Genomic DNA, 12617 nt, shown 5'->3' with positions numbered 1-12617 from the left:
TAGTAGTTATGCAATCCAACTATTTTCAAGTAAAAATATCGCCACTGGGAAAGGGAGACGGCATTCATACTATATTCACCTACAACTGTACCTATGGTGGTGCGTCTTGTGACTCGTCCGTACACAAAAAGAGATTGAGGGGTGCAAGATTTGTCTTTGACGCGTGTAATTTTCTATGTAGGTATTTGTGTCATTATTACATTGGATTTTGTATGTAGTGAGTGAGAAGTGCAACTGTTTGCACGTTTCTCCCTGCAAAAAATTGCAGAATGATTTGTACATTAAGGTATCCCTTGGGCTACTCCCTTCCGAGTTCCGACATGTCGGAAGCCGGTGTTGCTTGAAGCATATTGTTTATATTACATTAAAATAATTAACTATGGGCAGGAACCGGTCCTACTGGTAGGCATGCTAGAATCTTTATGCATTTTTTAAAGAATGACTGAGGCCCGAGCCCACAATTTTCCACTAAATCTCTAAGACATTGTAATATAAACAATAAACTTGGAATCTTTGTGGCAGACAATGAATAACATTTGAATAACTTTTACATACTGTATTACTTTGATAAACATTACAATGCTCGAAATGTTGTATAATATGATTGCCATCTTAGTTACACGATTTTATTTTGCAATTTGTGAGTACTTCTTATGACAATACATTGCAACATTCATATTGCATCAGTTCTATTCTACACAAATAAAAAAATACCTTAGTCTTTGATGACATACTGCTTAAATAGACATGTGCATGTGCTGAAAGGGATAAGTTCGCCTTTGTACAAATGATGCGTTTTTCTCTTGTTTTATGTTTATTTTTGTACAATAAAAAGTTTTACTACTACTACTACTACATGTTCCGTTTCCCCGTTTTACTTGTTTGGCTGAATGCGCCAGGAGCGCGATGCCATTAAAAAAAAAATATAAAAAAAATAAACATGATTAACTGAACCACTGGGCTATAACCAAGTAAAAGGGGTTTAAAAAACTTTCCCACTTAAAGTGCACCAATAAACACCAGTTATATAAACGTATAAGTTAATCAATCTACAGCATAACAGTAAAACAGGATAAAGATCTAGTCAGGTAGCATTTTTTATTTAGCCTACATAATGCATTGGCTGTTTATCATATTGTCTTGTCTCTAAACAAGTCGTAAAAAAATAGGTTTTGATACGTAATTCTACTTTCGAATCTACCTACTTAAATATAACTTTAAATTGAGTTAAGAAATACAGAATCAGAAGTTAATGACAAAAAGTAAAAGTACGTCTCAGTCTCACAAAGGATTGAGATTTAGCAACCAAAGAAGGGAATGGTAACATGTTTTTTTATTTCTTCCTTACCTATTCTCGATTCGACACCACTTCTTTGTATGTCGAAATATCTCATGGCACTATTGATATACACTTCATATTAGACTAAAACAATGACTTAGACTAAAATAACTGTACAAATACGTCGATTCGATTCCTTTTTACAGAGATGTGAACATTACAATGACAAGCTATATTATACTACAAAATTTAACAGATGTCTGATTAACAAGGTGCGCAATAGGCAGACGTGTATGATAATTTAGTCAGGTAATACTTACATTAGTTTTACACTGTCATCGACCACATTTCACTTCACTTCAGATCTAGCACACAACACAATTAAATGCGAGGTTTATTATTATTAACTATATATATTTAAGCACTAATTGATACAAATATACAATATTGCAAATAAAGTTTGGTCTTTCGATTGACCATTTCACGCACGTAGAGAAAAAAGAACACGAACAGACAGATTTCCGGGTTTTGTTTATTTTCCGCCAGGTGACGCCCTACAGGATGCGTTCAATGTGGTTCAATACCGTTTAAAGAAAGTGAAAGGGCGTACCGTTTTCATTGTCATTCAGACGATTTCTTTTGTAACTTCGAACGAATAGAAAATCAAATCTGTTACCACACGCAAGAACGGCTATTTCATTTAATAAGTTTTCAATAAGATAATTTTTAAATTTACAGAAAAAAAAACCGTGCGTTAAAATATAGTTGGTCAAGCAAATCTTGTCACTAGAAAAAGGCGCGAAATTCAAATTTTCTATGGGACGATATCCCTTCGCGCCTACATTTTTTAAATTTGCCGCCTTTTTCTACTGACAAGATTTGCTTGACCAGCTATACATTTGTTGGATTAAAAAGGAATGACCATATTCACACCAGCAACACTAGAACAGCTGTCATTTTTTTTTAACAAACCTGTCAAATGTCCATTTTCAGCTCGACTGACGGATGACTGACGGACTGACTCGAGTCTGAACTCGAGCTCTTCCATCCGGTTACCCATCTCGCTTCATCTCACAAGTTTTTGTTTTCGTAACTTTGTGCTGGTGCTGGCCCAGTTTCTACGCTTTATTTTCCTTATTAGCACACACACAATAACTTAAACTACAGTTTTTATCTCACATTACACATAAAATGTGCTACGTGATCATCACAGGGCGGAGTTTGGCTTGGCTCCTGCTGAGTTTGGTAGCCTTTATGCTAATTCTTTCCGGCATAATGACTCCCAAGTGGTTGTTAGGGCAGCCTATGGTGCAAAATAGGGATAATATTACGGGATTCTACGTGCCTAGTGTCGGGATATACAATAGGTAAGCGTCTAAACTTATTTTAAACTTAGTTTCGGTTCAGAACAAACTATATAGTAAAATATAGTTTCTCAGTAAGTTTTTATGGAGAATCCTTGCAAACTGACGAGTAATGAAGTTGGTCAAGTCTAGCTTAATCAAGGAAGCTGTTAATATTTGTTTCAACCGTCATTAGTGTTTAGTTTTCCGTACCCAAAGGGTAAAAACGGGACCCTATTACTAAGATATAAAACACAGACATAAATGTGGCCTATTTGGAAATAAATTAACAAGAAGACACCGCTGTCCGTCGGTCCGACTGTCCGTCTGTCTGTCACCAGGCTGTATCTTATGAACCGTGATAGCTAGACAGTTGAAATCTTCACAGATGATGTATTTCTGTTGCCGCTATAACAACAAATACTAAAAAGTACGGAACCCTCGGTGCGCGAGTCCGACTCGTTTCTAATAAAAGATTAATAGACCAACTGATACAATAAATCATACTTAAACGTAACTGTACGTTTATTGAACTCATGTGATTTGTAAGCAATTTTTCAATCACTTAATCTCTTTATTCCTCCTTCCTTAGCGAGTGGGTGCCAGTTGGAATTAGTATGTACAGTCAAGTGTAAGAATATGGGTGCATACAACTTACTCAAAAATATGTCCCATAGTTCTTAATTCACTGACATAAGAGGTATGGGACATATTTTTCAGTATGATGTGTGATGTATGTGACTATGATGATTGTCACACTTGTCTTGACTGTACTAGTGCATTCAAGTTTAACAATTTGTGCCAGTTTCAACCAAAAGGGTACTTGTTGTCGCTTGTCAGTAAGGCGCTTTTTCCATATATTAATTTAAATTTGTTGTTAGTACACATAAAGCTTAAATATATGTTTAGTATTATATAGCTTCAATTAGAAATCAACCTTATTGACAACCGACAATGTGGTACCTTTTGGTTGAAAGCGTCACATTTAGGGATAAAGTTGTGACGTCAAGTTGTGCCAACCCTAATTGATATTGATATTTTATTGAAATAAAATTTTACAGCATTACAGCTAAGGGGCGCCAATACACTGTAAAATTAAGTTACTAAAGCTATATAAGTAATAAAGATATACGATAAATATGACAATAATTAATAAGCTACCTATGTTGATTCACAAAAATGTAAAAAAAATCTATTAAAAGTTCTCTAATAATTGCTCGTAGCAATGCTGGGCCGAACGAAGCCGACAATGCACACAGAAAGACTTATAAAATCAATGCAGAGAAGACTGGCACTTTAAATTTTAATGGGACGACTGTTCCATATTTTAAACCAGGAAACAATTTATTTGTTTAATTGTATGGCTACAAACACAAAATCATACACAAAAGTACCTTATATAAAACAAATAATTCACATATTTCAGATGCTTGCGTATAAAGGACAGCCGCGATGACTGTGGCTCTTTCTCCTTCTATGGCTTCGCCACTGATCCGAGCCGCTACCCTACCCCGTGGAAAGCAGCATTGTTCTTCTTATCTTTATGTAAGTACTTTTTTTTAAGTCTTCTCTTCCTTGTCGTATCATCCTGACATCACGACTGTGGATGGCCCGAATAGTGGTTTTGGCTGAATACCGAATATTCGGCCCGTCACGGCCGAAGCGCTGAATATTCGGCATGACACGCGAACATTTAGAGTCACATTTATTATGAAAACTGTTCGCCAACAAAGCATGTTTGCTATGATAGAGAAATAGTTATTTGTGCAACAAGAGAGGAAAGTTGGTTTTTCTTGCGAGTGTTTATTTTGAGTCCCGAGAAAGCGAAAGATTCTATAATTAAATCACGAGCGAAGCGAGTGATTCTAAGGTAGAATCTTGAGCGTAGCGAGGGACTCAAAAACACGAGATGTAAAATAACTTTGCTCTCGTGTTGCACACATAATTTTTCACCTCAGTAGTGAGAACATATTAAAGGTTAAAATGTATTTCGAATTACACAGAATAAACAGAAAAAAAGTATTATAATATGTACGATACGATAAGATACGATACGAAACGATACGATACGAGACCGGACCGGACCGGACCGGACCGGACCGGATCGTACCGTACCGTACCGTACCGTACCGTACCATACCATAAAAAAAATGTAATAAAAGTATGAAGTTCATGGCCTTCACTAAATTAAAAAGCTACATTGTTTCACTCCCTAGAGTGAGGAAAGTCGCACTTTCCTCACTCCAGGGAGTGACGAAAGTAGGCTTGTTCGAGCTGCTGAGGTGAAAAAATTATTTGTAATCATTTAATCAACAGGTGCTTAAAAAGGGTCTTCGTATTTAACAACTTTCCAGGAATACATTTTAAATATTAAATATACCTAGTTTTTGATTACTTTTACTGTGAAATTTTTCTTTTTAGGTCTATACCTACCTAAAAAGAAAAATTACACGATAAAAGTAATCAAAAACTAGGTATATTTAATAGTTTATATGTATTGTATGTATTTATGTGTAAAATTCGGCCGAATACCGAATATTCGACAAAGTGGCCGAATACCGAACAGCTGCCGAATATTCGTGGCATCTTTAGTGTGGACACTCTTCACCAGTGCTGTCCAAGCCGCTCTATTTTGGGCCCAGTGTATGCTAGCCTTATATAATAGAAATAGATATTTATAGAGCTTTTAGTGAAGAGTAACAGACAGACGGAGTAACTCGTAGTTATAATATTGAGTAGGGTTTTCCACCCCATTTTCGCCCTCAAAGATTGAATTTCCGAAAATAATTGTGTTCCGATAAACGTAAATATCTGGGAGAGCTCGGTAAACATATAAAAACTTAAAAATGCGAGTTTTCTCAGAGATAAGACCTAGCTAGATCGATTTTTCGCCCCCGAAAACCCCTATATTTATAGCAAATTTCATCGAAATCCTAAGAGCCGTTTCCGAGATCCCCGAAATATATAAATATATGTACAAGTATCTTCGTTTAGTTTAAAGGTGTAAGATAAGATAAGATTCAACCCTGACTAATTTTAATGTATTGTAAATACGAAAGTAACTCTCTCTAACTGTCTGTCACCTCTCCACGCCTAAACTGCTGAACCGATTTAGATAAAATTTAGTATGGACATAATTTGTGGCCCAGAGAAGGACACAGGATAGTTTTTAGGGTTCCGTACCCAAGGGGTAAAAACGGGACCCTATTACTAAGACTCCGCTGTCTGTCTGTCTGTCACCAGGCTGTATCTCATGATCCGTGATAGCTAGACAGTTGAAATTTTCACAGATGCAACCCTCGGTGCGCGAGTTCGACTTGCACTTGGCCGGTTTTTTATCAATCATCATCATCATGTGATTTCACGCAGATGAAGTCGCTGGCAAAAGCTAGCGTTTAAGTAAAAATGTACTCCCAAGTCTTACTGGTTCTAATTTCTAATATATTATATAAATAGTATTTCCGACGTGCCTGTTAACATTATTTGTATGACGTGACTGTTTAGTTTATTTAGATATTTCAATTACCATGCTTGTAAAATTTGTCTTACACTTACCAAATAAATTGTCTATCCTCATTCCAAACCTGGGGCCTATTGTATAATAATATTTTTATTATGTAATTACAAGCCGACCGACCGATCTACTGCACTACCTTAAAACACTACAACATTGCCTTTTCAATATAACTTTGCCCACCGCGTCACAGTTCAGTAAAAGCGAAATAGGTAACTTAAAAGTAGTTACAGATACAGTTTCTTCAGGAACTACTACTAAAGAAAGTGTATATGTAACTAATACTTTTAAGTTATTTCGCTTTTACTGAACTGTGACGCGGTGGGCAAAGTTATGTTGAAAGGGCAATGTTATAGTGTTTTACGGTACTGCGCAGCTACTGCACACTCCTGTACTGCCGTCCGTTGGCTCGTTGGGTGGATGACGTTCGGAATTTTTTTCCCTGTCGGTCATTGATGCCACTACGTTACATTGGTCAGACAAGATGGTCAATCTCGCGAGGCGAAAGTGAAGGACTCCTTTTCATACAAACGTAGTACTCCTTTTCCTCTCTGGATATTGACCAGCCAGTCCGCGGCCTTAGGTGACAATTATTACCTTGGTTAAACAGGCCCGTGTAGGAGTTTTAAACGGTTAATTTCACTAGACTTATATTGCCCGGGATACGGACTTTTGAATTGTTTTTGAGCTCCCAATATTTCGACGCAGTTACATGCATCTTGTTCACGGGTGACTGAAGATAGCGGGTGGGTGTCAAAGTTATGTAGACCGCGCTCGGTCTACCCTCGTTCGTGCGCGTTGGCTGCGTTCGCTTTCAACGTTACCACCGGTCGCATTCACACTCGTTGGTCTAATATCGGGAGCTCAAAAACAATACAAAAGGTAATCGCGGTCCATATCCCGGTTAGTATAAGGGCCGGTTGCACCAACTGTTTGTCATCGTTAAAGAGTTCGCTAAATTGTATTGTATGAAAAGTTTCATAGTAAACTGCCGCGGCGCGCCGGGTGTCGTTGATCAGTCTGTCAAGTGCGGATGGTGCAACTGGCACTAAGTAGTGAGGCCCGTGTAGATCATAATAATTATCAATTACAGGTGCAGCCATACAATTCTCGACGGTGCTAGCCGGCGTGATGGCGTGCTGTGTTCAGTCCGTGTTCAAGAAGAGTGTTATATCATTGGCTGGCGCTACTCAAGCTTTGGGAGGTAAAATCTGCACGGCCGTGCCTCCGCCAAGACGAGACAAAGGGCAAAAGGCAGTGCCTATTTTTTCTCGGCACGTTTCGTCTTATTTTCGAACCCTCGTAGTTTCAGCTTTGATAATGCTAGAGAGCTGAAATTTTTAGTATACCATGCACACAGTGGACTTATCAAAAACACCAAGTTTTATTAGGCTATCTATTATACTTAAAATGTTATAGATTTCTTTTCACGGCACCGATTCGGATAAGCGCTTTTTCTTCCCTACTAATAGGGATCAAGGTTGCAGTTCTAGGACATTTTTTTTTACCTTAAATACCTAATAGTTTGAAACAATAATTTCCCGTAGGTGATGTGAAAAGCAGTATGTGTCACATTGTAGAAAAAAACCAACTTGGGTTTTAACACTTGAATCACAAACACTATAACATTGCCCTTTCAACATAACTTTGCCCACCGCGTCAGTTCACTAAAAGCGAAATAACTTAAAAGTATTAGTTACATATACACTTTCTTTAGAAATAGTTTCTGAAGAAAGTGTATCTGTAACTACTTTTAAGTTATTTCGCTTATACTGAACTGTGACGCGGAGGGCAAAGTTATATTGAAAAGGCAATGTTGTAGTGTTTTAGGGCACTACGCTCAACATTATATTTTAGAATCACCGCGCATGCAATATTAGGGCAAAGCATAGAGTCTACCCTCGCAAATATAGTCTAGTTTACGAGTGAATTTTTTTTATGTCATTTGCCCTTTCTTAAGTATTGTATTAAATCAATACAAATCTACAATTTAGTTTTGATAACGAAGACGTTGTTCAGATTGTGTTGTGTGTGTATTGTGTTGTGTTACACTTCGTGCTGCACAAGATCATGGCCACGGAAAACCAGCGCTGTGGCTTATATAGTTATATGTTAAGTTGGGGTCTCTATTGTTTCCCATAAAGTTTTAAGTCATAATGTATTGTTTATCCACATTTTCCTTAGTCATAATTTGGGTTTTCTCATAAACGCGCAACTTTTCAGGATTGCCATAAAACAAACCTAACTTAATCTACCTATAGGATAACTTTACGAAAATCCTAAAAAATTTACGGTTTCAGAATTATGACTAATGATAATCTGACAATCATTACATAAATAACACACAACACACACACACACACACACACACATACACACACACAGACAGATTGACTAAACCCACGGTAAGCCCAAGGAAGCTTGTGTTATGGGTACTCAGGCAACGATATATATAATATAAAAATACTTAAATACATAGAAAACACCCATGGCTCAGGAACAAATATCTGTGCTCATCACACAAATAAATGCCCTTACCGGGATTCGAACCCAGGACCATTGGCTTCACAGACAGGGTCACTAGCTCACTACCCACTAGGCCAGACCGGTCGTCAACAATACTAATAGTACTAATAATATTATACACAATACTAACACGAATACTAATAATATTATGACTTTCAATAATTATGTCAAACAAAGGGACCCTAAGTTGTTATGTGTTGTTTTCTATTCTATTCTAGATATTTGTGAACATCCTGACCGATATATCGGTTGGCGACTGTACCTTTCGGTACAAAGTATTTACCAATCACAAGCTAGAAGTATGCTTACAGTTTTTATGGTCTTTATTTCCAGGGTTATTCGGAGTGTTAGGCCTTTTGCTGTACCCTTGGGGTTGGGGAACCCAGCGCGTCCGACAGCTTTGCGGGGAAAACTCGGAGCCTTACATACCAGGAGACTGTTCTATTGGTAAATATTAAATTACAGACAATATTTCACCTTTAAAACCCCTTTTCTCGATTTACAAATGTCACCTTATTTACTTAGTCAGTAGTGAACGAAGCTGGAGGTCGTTGGTTCAATTCCCGAGTAGGGCATTTATTTGTGCGTTTATCATATATTCTGTTTGGATGGATGGATATGGATGATTTATCTGTTTATTTAAGTATATATATAATATCATGTATTGAAACAATTGTTAACTGAAGATCTGACATATGTACGAGTATATAGGTATATATACACGGTGTTACTTGAGCCACTGAATACCTGAACACCCCAACAGTTTATTTATTTATTTTGAACTCATCTTGAGTATTTGTTCTTTAATCCGATAAATATTTAAAAAAATATTAGTTGTTTCGTTCTTTTAACAATTCTGTTCGATTGGTAATTCTACACAAGATGCTTCGTCGTTTTAGTGACATCAAACAATTGCTAGTTACCATTGTAAACACTGTTAACAGACCATATGCATACCTTACTCCAACGAGATAAGGTTTACCAATGGCCAGTTAAGGGTGTTGCTCTTTGACAAAATAAATAACGTGTCAAATGCTAGTTAATGATATTGTTGCATTACAAACCTGTAAAATGGGCATGTAAAAAAATAAAAAAAATTACCCCCATTAAAACAGCGCGATCGGTTGTCCTATTTCAGACATTTATTTTTAGTTTTTTCGATTCTGATCAAACTGATTATAGGTTTTCAGTGGGTCATGAAATACCGTGTATATTATTTTAATGTAAGTAAGTAAACACTTTATTGTACGAAAAATAAAAGTAGTACAAAAGCGAACTTATCCCTAAGAGGGATCTCTTCCAGTTAACTTAAAGAAGTTATTAAAATCTAGACCTAAAGTAATTAGATATATAATATTAAATACTATAAACTACCTATATATAAATAAATATCTTTGTATAAATACATAAATAAATATAAATATATATTATGACCGCACACATCTTCCTACCTGTCAGTGGGTTCCTCGTCTAAGAGCCATAGTTTTTTTAGTTTATATTTTAGCGATGCCACTGTTTGACACTGTCACTGTCTCAAAGGAGGTGGTAGCGCGTTCCAAAGCTTAGCAGAATATACGGTGAATGATTTGTTATATGATCGGTGTTTGTGAATCGGGAAGGAGAGGGAAAGATCGGAGCTGGAGCGTAGTCGGTGGTTACTATGTAATGGGTTGATGCCTAAATAAATAAATACATTTTACAGTACATATGGTGCTACTTTACCGCATGCGATAATTAGCAATTATGTGCCTATGTAGAAAATTTAAAGGGCCATATGTACTGTTAAACGTATGTATGTATGTACCATATGTACTGTTTATAATCCAGGTTGGTCCCTGTACGTGACGACGCTGGGCGTGGCGCAGGTGTTCCTCGCGAGTGCCGCGTCCCGCAGCGCGGACCGCGCCGCCGGCTCAGAGAAGGTACAGTTCCAGATAGACGAGGGGAAACAACTCATTTGCTTGGCCTGACTTCTGACGCCTTAGACTGCTATAGAAGTCAATCAAAAACGGAAATAACGCCAATGTCGTGCATACACGACGAACTAACTGACTATTTAATTGCTTTACAATGATTTTGTTTTATTACTTTTACACTATCGACATATACTTCGTAGCTTTAACCACTATTTTACAATATTTTTGTGTATTTTGCGCGTGAGAGAGGAACATTACACGCGTTTGAAAGCATTCAAAGAATACAAAACATTTCATTTAGTCATGTTATATTTTGGTTAGGAACTAATTTGTATTTACAACAAAGGTAGTTCAAAACGACAAAAACGAGACTAAGGCAAAATAGGGCTGTTTTTCCTAAGTAGAAACGCTGGGCATGGCGTAAGTGTTCCTAGCAAGTGCTTTATCGACGAGGGGAAACAACTTATTTGCTTGACCTGATCACTTCTAAAGCCAGCTTTAGTGCCATTTTTGCAGCTCAGAGGATTAAAAAAATACTTATTGCGCTCTATAAAACGCTAGGGAGATCTGGTTTTCAATATGATCTTTCTACATCGTGTGCAATGATATTTCTTTTACAGTACATAATATATGGTTCTACTTTCCCTCACTATACACACTTAAATAAGCACTTTTCGTGCCTTTGTCGATTATGTACTGTAAAACGTTGGGCCAAAGGGCTATTGTGTACTGTAAAACGTTGCACGATACACGTGCGAATAATTAATTCGCAATTTATCGCCGCTTGTTTCGAATTAACTGTTTTTCGCACTTGTATCGTAATGTAATATTATTACTCAATCATCCTGCTTTTTTGTCAATGTTGTATTAAAATGACAAACTGTTTGCAAGTTAGGTCAATAGAACTGTCATTTCTGTAACTAGAATATATAAGAATCACAGTATAGTTAAAATATATTTCCCATGTGAAACTATAGACTGAAACTAACTTCCAAACTGTATTTATATTTTATACATATTTTTTTACATGTGGTTTGGAAATGGGTGGAACTATATACATTTAATTGTAGTAAATAATGAAAAATAAATTATATTTAAGGAAACAAAGATGTGTCTTAATACTCATAATATTGTGTTATTAATATTTAGATTATATTTTAAATTGAAGTAAGTCAACGGGTTTCAATATCCATGTGTGTCATAATTTTTTTTTTAATCAAATTTTATATTTAAAATTGCAGTATTAACAATTTTGAAAATTATTTTTAAGTTTACCTATAATTGTATCGAAATAGTTAAGGGTCCCCGCTAAGCTCGGTTCTCCATAGAAACGTAGTTCCGCTCTCATTTTAAAACGACTAGCTAGATTGCTCTGAAACTTTGTACTTACAATAGGATAAGGTATATCTATGTCTGTAATTTATGTAGCTTCAGATACCATAGTTAAAAAAAATACAGCGATTTCATACAAAACTTGTTTTTGCTCTATTTCGTTTAGGTATATAAGCTTGAGCTATATAAACTAATTACAGGCATATATATATATATATCTCATGTCATTGTATGTGCAAAGTTTAATTACAATCCAACACGTAGTTTTGAAATGAGAACGAAACTCCGTTTGTATGGGAAGGTAAAATTCGGCCGAGCTTGCCGGGGACTCTTAAGCTGTATTATTAAAAATTGTTTGTAAAAGAGAAGTAAAGTTTAAGAAAAAATGTACGCTCTAGTTCGAAAACTCCGATCCGACTCCGACTTCGATAGTCCGACAAGAAAGGGCGCCACTTTGTACCGAACCGTCATTTTTGACGTAAAATGCAACAATTTAAATGTAACATGGCAACAATTTAGTATGGAATTTTTTTAGTTCAATTTTATTTAATTTCTACTATTTTATGTCGCACTATAGATAGCTTTGTACTGCGCCATATATTTTTTTGATAAACTATAGTAGGTATTACCGTCAGTAGAAAAGATCGGCAAATTTAAAAAAGGCCAAAATTTTTGTGCCCCGTATTTGTTACGTACGGAGATCTCCG

The 12617-nt window shown here is 36.3% G+C and overlaps 2 protein-coding genes across 3 annotated transcripts in view; one reads left to right on the top strand and one right to left on the bottom strand.

Moving 5' to 3' along the window:
* Window positions 1-1822, bottom strand: part of LOC134752797 (cullin-1) — a 29931-nt gene extending 28109 nt beyond the window's left edge. The window contains exon 1 of one of the 2 annotated variants that reach the window (XM_063688514.1): window positions 1600-1822. The gene's annotated coding sequence lies outside the window, so the exon portion shown is untranslated. Of the gene's footprint in view, window positions 1-1348; window positions 1527-1599 lie in introns of those variants that run through there. The other variant, XM_063688515.1, reaches the window with a different exon arrangement.
* Window positions 1823-2331: 509 nt separating this feature from the next.
* On the top strand, window positions 2332-11979 carry LOC134752872 (LHFPL tetraspan subfamily member 2a protein). Its single transcript, XM_063688641.1, has 5 exons — window positions 2332-2646; window positions 4049-4167; window positions 7230-7340; window positions 8996-9109; window positions 10490-11979. Exons 1-5 carry the CDS (start codon window positions 2471-2473, stop codon window positions 10630-10632), a joined length of 663 nt encoding a protein of 220 aa, XP_063544711.1. The 5' UTR covers window positions 2332-2470; the 3' UTR covers window positions 10633-11979.
* The last annotated feature ends 638 nt before the right edge of the window (window positions 11980-12617 follow it).

Source organism: Cydia strobilella, chromosome 25 (genome assembly GCF_947568885.1).
Source record: "Cydia strobilella chromosome 25, ilCydStro3.1, whole genome shotgun sequence".
Lineage (NCBI taxonomy): Eukaryota > Metazoa > Arthropoda > Insecta > Lepidoptera > Tortricidae > Cydia > Cydia strobilella.
Note: the sequence above shows the minus strand (reverse complement) of the source record. Positions and strands in the feature narration are given on the sequence as shown.